General features: G+C 45.2%; 1 protein-coding gene across 1 annotated transcript in view; it reads left to right on the top strand.

Moving 5' to 3' along the window:
• Positions 1–15,663, top strand: part of gse1b (Gse1 coiled-coil protein b) — a 161,133-nt gene that overhangs the window by 44,565 nt on the left and 100,905 nt on the right. Inside the window, 1 exon segment of the mRNA XM_029454477.1 lies at positions 6,610–6,742. Within this exon segment, the coding sequence (XP_029310337.1) occupies positions 6,610–6,742 (133 nt within the window).

Genomic DNA, 15,663 nt, shown 5'->3' with positions numbered 1-15,663 from the left:
CAGGTGTATATACTCAAATCCTAGAGGAACTGGAAGGCACGCACTGTGTGTGTGTGTGTGTGTGTGTGTGTGTGTGTGTGTGTGTGTGTGCGTGCGTGCGCGTGTGCGTGTGTGTACGTGTAGTTAGTGCTGCATTGAAAAGCAGACGGTCAAACGGTCAACTTGTTTTTGCTCTGACAGCCGAGCCAAGCAGGAAGAAGCCAATCGATAGCACTTACCCTCTTCCTGTTATAGTTCCCAACAGACTTGGGAGAAAGACACAGCCCTGCAGTCTTCACCAGCTGTGTGTGTGTGTGTGTGTGTGTGTGTGTGTGTGTGTGTGTGTGTGTGTGTGTGTGTGTGTGTGTGTGTGTGTCTTTCTTTGCGTATACATGTGACTACCTGTCTGCACACACTTATTGTTCATAAAGCATTGTGTCTGAGGCTGAGTAAGATTGAGTGCATTTATGTATTTGAAATGTAGCCCAAGGACACACTGTAGTGCCATGAAGGAGCATTTCTCTTGATTTATTGACATCCATGTAGCTTTTCCTCACCCCGCACCAAACTGCAGGTTTAACCTATTTAAGTCTCAATTCAAATAACTCTAAAATAGTAGTCTGATAACCTTGAATTAGAATTCTTAAGAGAAACAAAAAAGGATAAAACAGGAGTAAAAGAAAGTACCCATAACCATTCAGATACATACTGTGGAAGTCCCTCCCTGCTCCTGCTCTGTGTTCTATGACCTGCCTTGACGAGGAGGGAGGAGGGGGGGGGGGGGGGGGGGGGAGCACCCTACAGGGATCAATAAAGTATCACAGAGTTATTGAAGCACTTTTACCCACGCATCCTGTTCCCGGGGACAAATCAACCCAGGAAGTGGCCAAATGTTTACTGTGATACATCAAATGCTTTATGCTTCCCTTCCTGTGAACTCTGCTCTCCATCAGGATGCACATGTTACAACCATAACATCACTGATATTTGAAGGACAGAATGATACTGAGCGCTGAGGTCAGGTCGGCACCCATTTTTGCTGATCCACTGACCTCCGGTATCCTGTGATGCTGGGGAGTGTGCTTTAGCTTGCGTGTGCACCACGCAGGTGTGGTTAGACTGAAAGCATACTGCTGAATCAGTCTGAATCTTATTAGCAATTCTAATGTTTGCTGAGGCATTTCTTTGGACAAGAGACTGAAGCTAATTCTGGCTTGCTCCAAGGTTGTGTCCAGCATCAGTTCAAGTGTTGCAGTTAAAGCATGTCTTTGATTTGGCTATGCATATGATCAATATATTTTGTTGAGTTTTATTTTTTGGGTAAGGCAGGTTAAGCAAATATGCCACGTGATAAAGTATGATGGTATCGTACAGTTTGTAGCGGTGGGGTTGAGTATTCCAGCTGTGTAAGTTAATGTTTCAGTAAACCGTTGAAGCCCTTTAAATGTATCAGCTAACATATTAAAAAGAGAACTGGCTAAAGATGGTTGAAAGGAGAGTTGGTACAAGCATGTGCACCTCCGTATGCATCTATTTGTGTCTATTGTCTTATTGTGTCTATCCAGCTGCCCTCAGATCAGCCTCAGTGCGAGGCTTGCTTCTGTCGGGCTTCCAGTCCTTCTGCCCTTGACTGACCCGAGCCTGACCTGTGTTTGGGCCCTGGGCCTCCTCACGGCTACTGTATTGGCTTGCGTGTGTGTGTGTATATGTGTGTGTTTTTGTATGCCTGTGTGGCCAGCATAGGGTGGTGGGGTGTAATTTGAGCCCCAGGCCAGGACAGGACTGCTGCAGAGTCCATCCAGGCAGAAAAAGCAAGACATGGGAGCCGCAGGGTGGGCAGAGAGAGCGAGAGAGGGCAGGACAGCTGAAAGTGTAAGAAGAGGGAAGGTTGGAGAGAGAGAGAGAGAGTAATGGACAAAGAGTAGTGAGGCTCTTTTTAACTCGGCCTCCGTGGAAGAGCGATGTCAGTCTGTGTCAGTTCGCTCCACTAACCCGCCCGTAGCAAGAGAAACAGATCTCTCCCTCATTCTCTCTCTCACACTTTCTTGCTTTCTCTCCATCTTGCTCCCTCCCACACCATTTCTATCTACTTTCCTCTCTCATATCTTTTGGTGATAGCTTTTCTGCCTCAGTTGAGAGAAGCAGAAACACTCCACAGCTCAGGGGAAAACAGCAAGACTAAGTAAGAGACCAAGGCAGTGAACCAGTCATCTCTAAAAGGCAGGCAATGTATAGTGCAGGCCTTCTCCTGATCACACTTCGGGTGAATGAGAACGGGTTGCTCCAAATGTTGTAGAATAAGGCCCAGAAGGCAGGGCACGCTGCAGGCTCTTCTGCAGCGTTTTCCTCTGTGTTTTGAGGAGGGCAGCACACAACTCTTCAAACACAGAAGGGATCAAATCTTCAAATCCCCTGGAAATGTCAACCACGTTTGAGGAAATGTCAGTAGAGCTGAGAACACACGCAAACACGCATCGGCACAAGCGTGCACACACACTGATGCGCTCGCACTCAACACCATCGCAAGAAAGGCAAACGTGATATAGGGCAGTCACATCCTGTGGGTGAAATCAGCTTCATCTCCATCTTCACAAATCTCAAGGGGGAATCACTGTATGCCTCTGGAGGTATTTATTCCCAATAATGCTGAAGTTATAATCTGTGGCATTTTCACATGAATAAACATCTGCTTTGCAACTCTCTGACATAAAATGATGTAACGCAATAGTGATTCAACTGGTCATGCCAGTGCAGTGAAGGCAGAACAACAGCCTGACATGGCACCAGAGGAAACTGCGGAATAAGGATTTTAAGGACATTATAATTTCCTACAGTAAAGAATTATTACATTCTTGGTTTAAATTCCTCCACAGCTTCTGTGAAAATAGACAATAGGACACGTGTGGTGATATGGGTGGTGGTGGTCCAGTGGTCTAGCTTCCAAAAGCATCACCAGAAGTTTGTGAGTTCAAAACCAGAGGCTGCCCCTGAGCAAGGCAGAGGGACTGTCCCTGTAGTTAGTTCACTGTAAGTCGCTCTGGATAAGAGCATCTGCTGTATGTAAATGTAATACAACTCATTTAATATTAAAACTCCTCATATGTAGATCCTTAGTTCGCCTCAGGTGATCTCATCTGCAGCCACTGACATCATCCTGTGTTCCTATTGACCGATCCTCACCCCTGCTGCTTATCGACATCCTCAAGTGTATGTTCTGTCCAGACTGTCAGCAGTGTTTATGGATGGCCCTGGCCCCTGGTGACACACATGCAGACATGTGCGCCCACCTCCTCTGCTTATCAATGTATCCTTTTGCTTCTGGCTCTGTCCTCCTCCTTAATGAATCTGGAAGGTGTTGAACTGCAGATGTTGTGCAGGGCTCAAGTATCGACGGGCGCTGCCGTGATGAAAGAGCTTGTCCCTGGAGAGGCCTGGCCTTAGGTCACAATGAGTGTGTGTGTGTGTGTGTGTGTGTGTGTGTGTGTGTGTGTGTGTGTGTGTGTGTGTGTGTGTGTGAGAGAGAGAGAGAAAGAAAGAGTTAACGTTAGAGGGGGCATGCGTTTCTGGGTGATGTGCGTGTGTCTTGCCTTATCACTCCCTGTGTGTCACTATTAAGGAGTGATATTAAGTCCAGAGTAGGGGGCGCGTGTGCAAGACAATGTCAGAACTGCTTCAAGAGGTTGACAGGTGAGACGTGGGTTGAGTAAGGAAAATGACTAGAGAGGTTGTCTTGATTGACAAGTCTCTCGAACACACTCATACGCGCACGCAAGCACTCACACTTTTCCCTGTGCAAGCCCGCAGGCCCCATAGACTCTCTGTTTATCTGCAGCTTCATATCAAAATCTGCAGTCAGCTGCTAATGTCTTGTGATCCTTTGGGGGCATACAGCATTCCAAGCTGATGTGTGATTTCTGCTGGCAGGCTCTCGCCATGTCCTGCAACATCATTCATTATCAACTTCCTCCTTACCGATTAGAGGAGATGATGCTGAACTGTGGAATTAACCTTAATTAGTACAACTGTCTAGATCCTTCTCGTTTCACCTCCTGACTCCTCCGATCAGACAGTTTTTTACATTTAAAAAAGCAATAATATAGCTTTATTTTAGTTATAATTAGTCCCGCTGTGGCATCAAAGTACATGTTGCGGCATCATCAGGTACTGTAAAATTTTAATATCCGTACAATCCTTTGGCTATAACCAAAAACAACGACATCACCGTCAGCCTCAGCTGTACTTTGTGTTCAATGCTAATTAGCAAACATCCGCATGTTAACATTAGAGCCGAATGATTTTGAAAAGATATCAAATTGCGATTATTAGAGGGAATGATCATCGTTATATATATTATATAATGGAACAATTAATTAAAGTGATCATGGTGTTATTTATTTTTTTGCAAAGATCTGTACCAAATTCAGAATTCAGAATGGTATTTAAATATTGCGCTTCCTGCAATTTGGATATTGCACTCACTGGTCCATATTGCAATTTGGATCAAATTCAGATGAATTGTTAACATGCCATGGTTAACATTGTCACTGTGAGAGTGTTAGCATTCTGTTGTTAGCATTAAGCTCAAAGCACAGTTGTCACACTGCCGCTAGCAAGGCTGTAGATTTTTAGTCTTGTTAAGCTCAGAACTATCTAGTGGTTGCGCCCACAGTAATGCTCATTTATCATTTATGTATCATGACATAACTGTTAGTAATCATGCCCCTCCCTAATTATATGGTCATAGATGAGTCATTTGGGAGCAATGATAGCAACAGCTAAATGCGTACCATCAAATGTTGGCATCCCAGCTTGTTCTTTAAGGCCAGTATGTTGAGTGTTACTTTCCACCATCTGTTTTGTGGACGAGAGAAGCAACAATATTTCAGTAATTAAATTATAAAAGCTCATGGTCCTGCCCTGACAGAGCAGTTCAGATGCTTAGTTTCCTGTCTACATCTTTCTCCTTCACAGTTTAATATACAGTGTGGGGTATTCATTAACAGGCCCCTCACGTGTGCTGTATTAAAAAAAAAGACAGGCAGAAAATAGTCTGAAAGAGAGAACGAGAGACACGAAAAGGTTAGGAAACCTGTTGTGTATGTCTAGAGTAGAGTTAATCCCCAGGCTCAGACATGACTATTTACATGCAAGTTTATTTGCTTACACCTGACGTGTTAGGGATACAGAGTGGGGAGGCACACCCAACACGTCTCACGAGGAGGATAAAATAAGCAGGGGAACTCGACAAAGCAAAGAAGTGAATATACCCAGTCTCTGGTAACACACACACACACACACACACACACACACACACACACACACACACACACACACAAATCGTTTGCATGAGAATCCCAATACTTCAGTGGCATAGCCATTACCGAGAGTGCGTGGGAGAGGTGGATCGTTAGCTTGAACAAAGGGGGAGTTTATTGCTAAGTGAGGTGTGTTTAAATGGTTTTTAACTGCTGGTGTCGCGGAGGCAGCTGTCTAGGTTTGCAGAGAGGGCAGGTGGGCAGGTCTGAGAGAGGCAGTTGAAACAAAAATCTAACCAAAAAATCCCCCTGACCAGCAGGTGGATTGTAGGCCAACAGCCAAAACACTTGTATTGTGTCACAGCTACTATTGTGGTTTTGCCAAGTCAGCCTGTAACTGTGGGATGAAGCATTGAAGCACCTTGATGCCTACAAACACCTGCACGTGTGAAAGCACACAGACACTCATATGCGCACACACTGCAGCACTAACTACTTCCCCCCCCCTGGCTCCTCATGAGAAGTCATTAGGAATGTGTCTGTGTGTTTTATTTTTAGCAGTGTGTGTTTAGGAGGGGTTGCGGAGTCTCGTCAGTCTTCAGGGCCCTCCACTGCTCCGTCGCTCTGTGTCTCTGTCTCCAGCTGAGAGCTATGTATATTTCATCAGCCCTGGGTGCCTTTTTGTCTTAAGATGCGCTGCACCTCCCCTGCCTGTCTCTCTGTTGCTCGTCAATGGAGGGAGCCATCACAGCCTCTTTTAAACTCCCCCACCCCCCCCCCCCCCCACTTCTCTCTCTCCCTCTCTCCTCACTGACAGCCACCCTCTGCTTTTCATGGTCAGCTTGTCTCTCTCCTGAAGGCTCATCCCTCTTTCCTCTTTCAGTTGTGGAGGGGAGCAGATTGGAGCACATCCAGACTTGGGCTGTCAGGAAAACTCTTTCTCTCTCTCCGTCTTTGATTCTGTCCGCCTGTCTTCTCATTCTGTTTTGCGGCTCTGTCACTTCAGGGAAGGGACACTTCTTCACCCAGCGCTGCGTCCCCTTTAGTTGTTGTCTTTTTATAGAAATGGGAGTGCTGTGACAGCAGCTAAAAATGGTTGCACCAATAACGGGCTATATCAGCTGTTAAGCGCTATATTTGCACCATCAGTGTCTTTTAATGTTTAGGTGTTATTATTATTATTGTAGTCCCTGTAACATTAACAGGGCACCTCTTAAGTATATGTGTGTAGCAGAATCTGTATCTAGTCTAGTAGACTTATAATGAAGTCACTCATTGTTTTAATTTTAATTGATTAACTCTACCTCAGGGTATTGTAGTGCCAAAATTCCTCCTTCGTTTCTTGTATGTTAATTATGTCTTTTATATTCTTTAGGCGAGTACTGTGATTGAGAGTGCGGCTGGAGCCAGTAAGGAGGTGGAGTCGGGGCCTTCGCAGCCTGCAGGTGACCACACTCCTCCTCACACAGTGACCTTGGAGCCAGAGAAAGCTGACCGTCCACTTTCCAGTGAGTATATCTCTCCCAAATGCCAGATCTCACTCTACAATGGTGTTTTAAAGCGTTGTCTCGTATGTCATTTTTTACTCTCCTCTCATCTGATTTTTTTACCTCTGTTTTGTTGCTGTGGATTAAAATAATGTTGCCTGGTTTTCCTATAAAGTCCTTTTTTTTATGAAATGAAACCGTAGAATCCAGAGCACTTCAAACCGATGTGATATTTGATAGATGATCACTGCAATTACATTCTCTGTGGCTATTCTCAAATCGCTGTATCGGCATTATCTGACATATTTGTTGTGTTTCATGTTGCGTGTTATTGTTCTCATCCCTCTGTGTGGCCACCGCTGTGAGAGAGATCTACACTCGAAACATGCTGAAGTAAATGCTTTGGTTCAGCCTTCATCTTTCAACTACTAAGAATAAACCATACCCTCTGAATATACATCTCTTCACTTAGCGGGCATCTTATCGCTGCTTCCTTTTTCCTGTGTGAGTTGTCCTCCTAACCCTGCTGTGTGGCGACACAGGAAGTAGAGAGACCCCTAGAGTGAATGAGATTAGGTCTGAGGCGGCTCTAACACTCAAATTAGAAGTTATAAAAAAAGGATGTTAAGTTCCTCTTTTCACGATTGTGCTTACATGTCTTCTAACACTTCATCCTCTTGTAACGCTTCAACCACACTCCTCCACCAGCATTGTATTTTATCTATATATATATATATATACCAAAGATAGCTATCACCCACTCACCCAAACTGGATTAACTCTACGTATTCCATCTTGTGTCATTAGTCAACATTTACATGCAGCTGAGACCAGGAGGATATACCGTAATAATAATGATTTCCCTACAGTTTGTTTTGCAAATGTGCAGGACATCTGCTCCCTTCACTTTCTTTGAATGTATTGTTTAACACCAACTGCTTTTGATTTTCAACAATGCAAACCGGCAAACCCAACCTGCCCACAAAACGTACGCACAAAGGCTCTCAAACATACACTGACATTTGTCAATGTTCACACACTAATGCACATGCTTACACACCATGTGTTGCTTTCTTCTGTTGTTATTCTGTGCTTCCACTTTGGGAACTACTGAGCTTCTTATTGCCGCCAACCTCGACCCGGAGCAATGGATTATAGGTTTTGTGGTAATTTCACTCCCATCTCCTCCATGTACATTATAGTGTTGAGGCCAATAGATGAATAAGCAATTTGCTGGGATGCTGGTGAAGAAATGGAAAGATGATGGTGATAAAACGAGACTGAGAGATGAGTTGGAAGATGTCATGATGAAGCAGGGGCTGACACAAAAAATAAGTGACATGCGAGTGTTAATGTGTGTGAGTATGCCCCGAGGGAGGCCATCACTACAGTGGGTTTTTGGATCTCAGTGCATTTATGTGGAAAGTGCTGCTGTCTCCCCTTATCAGTGTAGCTGGACTGCCTTTTCACTGAGTATCTATTCTCTCTCTTTTTGTTTACAATTATAAACACAGGGGTTTTGTAAATCTAATTTTCCTAACTCTCCACCCCTCCGTTTTTCTCACTTTCTCTCGTCCTGTTCTAGCTTTCTCTCTTGCTCACAACTCCCTCTTGCTTAAGCTACCGTCTCTCTGTTTTCTCTAAGGCTATTTCTGTTTGGCCGTGAGGGCCCCCCTGTCGTTTACAGAAACTCATCACAAGCTCTCTTTCCAGCTGAACCCACACACACACACACACACACACACACACAGACACACTGCGTCAACCACAACACACTCAAAGGCACCTGGTTAAACAGTCATGACATACGGGGCCACCGCACACCCACAGACACACGCACACGCCAGAAGACTGAACGTTCCTCCCAGTGGTATAGTGTGGGTTGAGAACAGGGTTTTCATGAGTTATTTAAGTGCTCTCCATCATGCGTGTTGCGCTGCGGCTCACACTGACATGACACGGCCCATTTCCTCCGCTCAGGCTAGCAACGTGACACAAGACACGCTTGAGGTGTTCACACAGAATAGAGTAGAGAGCGCAATCCGCCATGATCTTAAGACTGTTTAAATCATTAAATGGACCCCTATGCAACAGCTAGAGTGAAGCTAAAGGAAGAGGCTTATGATTTGAGACAGTTGAAGTGACACAGCACTGCTGTCCCCTGCCGTCAGGCTTTTAATTGTGCGTGTGTAAATACTTAGTGGCTTAATGGTCTCAGCTTTAATGTAAACATTTGCTTTGAGCAGTGGCATACAGATAAAGGGGGGCAGTGTGTTTTCACATTGCATTGTGGTGTTAAAGAATGTCAGTATGTGAGTTAAGGAGCTCTATGATACAACTCTAAAATATAATCGGATCAGAAATGTTTTAGAAAGGGAGACGAGACATATTGCGGCCCATCAAGAGCCCTTGTCAGACAGGAAACAGGCTGGAGTGGGGAGGATGTGACATCTGGGCTGACCACAGTGTGCTTCAGGCCCATGGACCCGTGAACTCTTCACATCAGCAGTCACTCAGGCTCAAAACAAACCGCACAGTCAATACATCACTGTCAGCGATGCAGGAACAAGGTGAACCTCCCTGCTGAACTGTCTGCATAGACGTCTAATGGAGGGAGGGGCACACAGGACTAATGTAAAGGGCAGAATATATGGTGAGGAAATAATGCACCATTATGCCATTCTTTGTCTGCACTGTTAAAGCCTCTTTTCCAACATTTATTCTGTTCCCTTTTACCGTTTCATCACAGCTGTCTCTCCTATTATTTTGTCATACTGAGGTAATACGTTTAGAGATATGTACGTTTATGTTTGTGTGTACATAATGTGTGTGTGTGTTTGTGTCATGGAATTACACATGCTGATGATTGTCATGAGAGAGACTGTGAGTGTGTTTTGATTACAACGGCACAGCTGGACTTGGCAGACTTGGCAGTCTCGTGCGCTTGGCTGCTGGCCAGTTCAATACAATTACAATTACCCATTGTGAGGGCACAGAACATCACTGAAGATGGGATGTGGATGCTGATCGGGGGCACAGAATGGGGGGGGTGGGGGTGGGGGAGGTGGAAATTCACTGTATCTGGCAACCCGCCTTTGCTTGGGAGGAGGATCAATGTCCGAGTGTGTTGCTCTAGCCGCTGTGGTTAACATCTCACATTAAGAGTCTTGCATGGAGAAAACAGCAATGAGGTTCAATCCATAAACACACACACACACACACACACACACACACACACACACACACACACACACACACACACACACACACACACGTTAAATTAGGAACAGTCTGTCCATAACAGGCTGATTACAGCTGCCCATCCTTGTATTGCTTGTCCAGAGAACAGAGCAGCAGGTGGAGGGATGAGAGTAGCGGTGCAGGGAAAGAATAGAGCGGAGGGATGACAGGAGCAGTGTGCTGGGAGGTGGTGAAGGAAGGTATGAGGAGTATGGTGAGAGGGGGGACACAGACAATGAACGGAGAGAAGACAGGGGATGTGTTTGGAGAGAGAGATCAGAGGGTGACAGAGGAGGCATGGAGAGGAATGCCACTGCTTGCCCTCCCCCCTCCATCCCCACACCCCCACACCCTCTGCTCCCTCTCTGTTTTCTTCTTTTCTTTTGTCCCCCTCAGTAGGGATGGCAGGAGGCTGGGCTAACTTCGAATGACAGTGACAAGCTTGCCACTACGCCTATGAAGCACAGCAGATGGAGGTGTGTGTGTGTGTGTGTGTGTGTGTGTGTGTCTGTGTCTGTGTGTATGTGTGATTAAAATGCCACCGGAGACCAGGGTATACTGAGTCTCTTGGCAGTGCCACGCTTGGCAGAGCACCACCTCACTGCCCTCTTTTTCCAGCCCAGCAGAGTGGGCGTTGAGGTGTGTGCGTGTGTGTGTGTGCGTGTGTGTGTGCGTGTGCGTGTGTGCGTGTGTGTGCGTGTGCGTGTGTGTGTGTGTGTGTGTGTGTGTGTGTTAGGAGAGGCATTCTCAACAAACAAATATTAATTCATAGTGTTCCCATTGTTTGTTCCATTATATCCTTTCTACAGGGGCCACACAATCTGAATGGCCTGTGTGGCTGTTTGTTCATCCATCTATTTGAGTAATTCAGTAATGTAATGATCACAGGATTTTTGAGAAACAGAGCTCTGTTCTGCAGTGTGGCGCCAGTCCTGGCGGGCATGGGGGGAATTAGTCAGGAGACAGTGGGTTTGGCACTCTGCCTCGGTTATTAGCCGCTCACAGGGTGGGCACGGGGTTATGCCCCGACTCAATCACTCACTGTGTTTGCATGTGTGTGCTTAATGTGTTTGTTTGTGAGTGTGTACCATTTGAGTCAGGACTCTCCTCTGGTCACACTGACCTTATTGTGCAATCACTTCTGGTTGATTTGTACCCTTTCCACCACATTCCTCTCTCCGAAAGGCTGAGAAACATACCGTTAACCCACCACCCCCCCCTCTCTCTCACTTTCTCTCGTCTTCCCTCCGGATGGGTTTGATTTAGTGACTGTGGTTTTCCATCCAGAGCCTAGAAGCCAGAAAGAGTAGACTTAGGGAGAGACCTATGGATTCACAACCAGCGGAGCACGTCATTACTAGGCCATAGCTCATCAGCAGATGCATCAGCAGGATGGAGCGCTAATAGATGCGAGCTGTCGCCGTTCAGGAAGTAATAAACCTCTCTTTATTTCATCCCCTTAATTATATCCTTTTCACACGTTGCATGAATTGCACTAAATGATGACAGCAAAGAGTATCTGAGAGTGTGTTCTCTTATTCGCTGAATATATGCCTGCATTATACAGTGTATGTAATAAAACCCAACTTTGTACAACGTGGACCAAATAATTCCTTTTTTTTGGTCTTGGGAGGAGTTATATTTAGGCCTTGGTGAGGCCACCCGATGTGAGGTTAATGCTCAGTGTAGAGCAGCGAGGTCAGGTTACAGACATGTTTCAGCAGTAGCCCTGAAAAAGATGACCACTTAGTGAGAGAGCTCCAGACTCTGACCTTTGACCTTGCAAAGGAAACAGGTGTTCAAGCAGGATTAAGCCTGACTGCCTGCACACTCCACACGAAAACCTTACGGTGTAATGCAGCACCACAGCAAAGGACAGCCTCAAAGGAACCCTAAAGTTGAGATCAATACGCATCTGGTTGAAAGTGTTTTATACAGTGGAACATTTTTGAATGAAAACAGGGTTTTATTAGGGCTGTTCACTTAACAACTGAGCAATATTTTAGTGTCTTGTCTTATGCTCTTGTCATGTTATTCTTCTCTCCTTCCTTCTTGTCTATACCTCCTTTTCTCTCCCTCCCTCCCTCCTTCTCTGAAACCCCATGACTTCAATCATCCTTTCCTCCCACCCTGTCTCCCTGTCTCCACCTCAACCCGCTCTCCCTCCTTCCTTTCTGCTCTTCGATCCCTCTCTCCTTCCCTCCCTCTCAAACTGTCCTCCACTGTCAGGCGACTTGGCTGAGGCTAAGTGCTTTTTGCTGTCTCGCTGCAGGTGGGACTGTAATAAAGCTTGTCAGTGGGAGGCATGGGTCGCACTGTCACATGCTCTTTGCCTCCCCTCTGTTAACTCCCTCCTCCATCTCCTTCCAACCATCCCCCCATCCTTGCCAACCGCCACGCCACTCTCCTCCAAGATCCTCTGCTTTTATTTTTCCTCTCTCATTTGTCTGCCTTTTCTTCCCCATTTCGTCTTGCTCTTACCCGAAACTGTGCTCCTTGACTTGTCTCTCATGTCTCTCTCTCTCTCTCTCTGGTTTCCTTGCCAACGGCACTTTCGGCAACATGATGAAGATAGAAGCAACAGGAGACACTCCTCTCAACATAACAACTGCACACACACACGCACACACACGCATACATGCACACGCACATTCACAATCCATGTAAATGACTCCAGGTGAGTTTGTATTGTTTACCCAGCTGCTCCTGCTAACCAGCCTCTGCTGTTCCATAGTAAAACCAGCAGGCTGCATGGAAATCAGCTTCCTCTACACAAAACAGTTCTCTCTGTTCCACCTTGTCTTTTTATATTTGCGCACAGTGTTTGTGTAGATGTGTGTGCTTGTTTCTGCACATTACACTCAAAGGGCATGAGCTAGTACACTATTTGCATGCATGTTTTTCAGACTCATTTAATTTATTTTTCCTGTGTGTGTGTGTGTGTGTGTGTGTGTGTGTGTGTGTGTGTGTGTGTGTGTGTGTGTGTGTGTGTGTGCGCGGCTTATACACAGTATCTTGTTTGAGCCACAGGATGGCAATACTGAGCCCCTTCTTTAAAGGAATCCTTCCCTCCCACAAGCCACTGTTCATTCACGCACACTAACTCACGCAGAGACACACACACACACACACACACACACACACACACACACACACACACACACACACACACACACACACACACACAGCCCTCTTTAGTCTGAGTTAGCCCAGGCTTGTGTAAGGTGACGGAGTGCAGTGAATAATTTAGTCCTGGCCATGTTAATAGCTGACAGCGAACATGGCCTCTCTACTCTACTGTTGGCCTATTACTAGCACATTCTGTTTCACTCTCACTCTTTTTTTGGCGCTCTATTGTTGTGGGTTTTTTTAGGTTTTTTTTTACTTTCCATTAATGGTTTTCTACTGACACAGTCTAGATGGCACTTACCTATTACGGAAACATTAAGGAAAACTGAACCCTTATTATTGTCTCCAATAGAAACGTACAGTAAATATTTAATGGTTTTATAAATATATCATTATTTTACCACCATTTTTTGGTGGTTGAACATCTATGAAAATGTAATAAAATAATCAATTTCACCTCTTTTCTGTCTTTATTAACAGTTCTCTTCAACCACCTTGGAGCACAAATATTACAACTTTAAAGTTGCAGTAATGTATATTGACTTATCCTTTCGAACAGCTTCTTTCTAAGCTGTTTAACATCCCCTGTGTGATCAGCCACTAAATAGCATAAACAATTTCCAATTACCTGGCAGAAATATTTCTTAAAATTAAGTCTTTTAGCTTCTCTAACCTTATTATTTCTTCTTACTGATACCCAAAGCAAAATAATTACACAGAAGCTTTTTTTGTAAGATGAAATATGAGGATTTTGTCTTGTGTGCCAAGGGCAGCACAAAGACTTTTTTTGGTTGGCAAAACTGGATGAAAAAAATGTTAATTAACATTTACTTTTATATTTACCTCTCTGGATGTATTTACAATTGCAATCAGTTACTTGGTTTTTCATCATTTCATTTCATTTATCACTCACAAGATGAATTTTGACAGGTAGTTATTAGTTAGAGTCTCTGTGGCATTTTTATCTTTCTAGCTCATCTACATTTAACTATATTTTCCTGTTATCGTATATTGTACTTCCTCTGTGGTCCCCCTTCTGTTTTTCACCTCATCTTCTCATTCTGTCCTCATTCTCGACATAAACTGTTGAGCAGATCACAGGAAATGCGTGCGCGTGTGTTTGTGTGTGTGTGTCTGTGTGTGTGTCTGTGTGTGTGTGTGTGTGTGTGACTAGGCCCAGTCAAGCACGATTAATGTTATGATTGCCCTACTGGGTTTCAGCTCTCCGTGTGTGTGACGTTGGTAAAAAAAAATAAAAATGACCCTAACACTAATGCAATCACATACACTAAACAAATTATAGCTCCCTCCCTCTCTGTGTCTCTCCCTTCATTTCTCTCGCTCTCAATTCAACCATGACGGTGTTACACGTGGTGTACGTGGTTTTCAGCTTGTGCAGCCTGTGTGTTTTCGTAGGGCCTGCCTCGCTCCATTTTTCTCTCTGATACGATCAGTATGACTGTGTTTGGGGCAGAAGGAGCCATGGAGCCTGGCGTTGCAGGCTGTGGCAGCACTGAGGTCTGGCCAGGCTCAGCAAGGCTCAGGGGGGATTGGGAGTGACGTGTCCGGGGTGAGACACCCCATAGTTGGGACTCCCCATCAGTCTCTCTGGCTCCAGCCTGGCTGATAGAGTCCAGCTGGACGTGGAGAGGAGGTGCTTCATCTATCTCCTGGCCCCCTCCTCTTGAGCATCTTGCTGTCACATCAACATGCTCATCTCCTCATTTTATATTCATCTGTATTTATTTTTTTACCTCTTTTTCTTTTCAGCAGTTATTACTAGCTACATCTCATCCCTTTGTTTCTTTCATTCTCTCTGCCCCGTCTCCTCTTCTCCCCTTTCTCGTGCTGCTTGTTTCTTTCTCTCCATTGCATATCACACATGCACTTTTCCTCCACCATCTCTCTATCGCACACTCACACAAACATATCCAGGACCCTTGAAGTGGGGTCATGATTGAGGCGTGCCGTTAATTAGTCGGCAGTGGTTGTTGTAGCAAAGCAATCGTAGGGTGTAATTAATTAGGTGGCATGTGCACAGTGGGAGAAAAAGAGCGAGCGGAAAGATGGACTGCGAGAGAAATGCCGGCTATCAGTCCTCCTTTTATCCTCTGAGCTCCGATGAGTTCCCCTAATGAGAAAAAATGAGATGCTCCCAACCAGGGAAGAAAGCATTTTGTCCTTTACATGTTCTCTCTGCCTCTCCTCTGCTTGTCGTTCTGTCACTGCCTTGTTCTCTTTTCATCTGCCTATCACATCCGTGCTATTGCTAGTGGGGTGCCAATGGGTTGGAGTCACCAGCCATAGATCTCCCACAGAAGAATGAACACAGCCTCTGGGACACGTCCAGACACACTCATACAGTGCTGACAGCTATACTGTACCACACAGCAGACAGATGGCATATAGCAGATATCTGTGCATTTATGGGAGTTATTGGGTGTTTACAGATAGCCTGTTGTAACGACGGACGCTATATTGTATTTGTGCTAGTAGGGCTGGCTTCCGTTTATGAGGAAAACGAGGGAGAAAGAGAGAAAGATCATAGATGGAGAGATCTCTAAAAGGCATAG

The sequence above is a fragment of the Cottoperca gobio genome, chromosome 3, assembly GCF_900634415.1.
Source record: "Cottoperca gobio chromosome 3, fCotGob3.1, whole genome shotgun sequence".
NCBI classification, from domain to species: Eukaryota; Metazoa; Chordata; class Actinopteri; order Perciformes; family Bovichtidae; genus Cottoperca; species Cottoperca gobio.
Note: the sequence above shows the minus strand (reverse complement) of the source record. Positions and strands in the feature narration are given on the sequence as shown.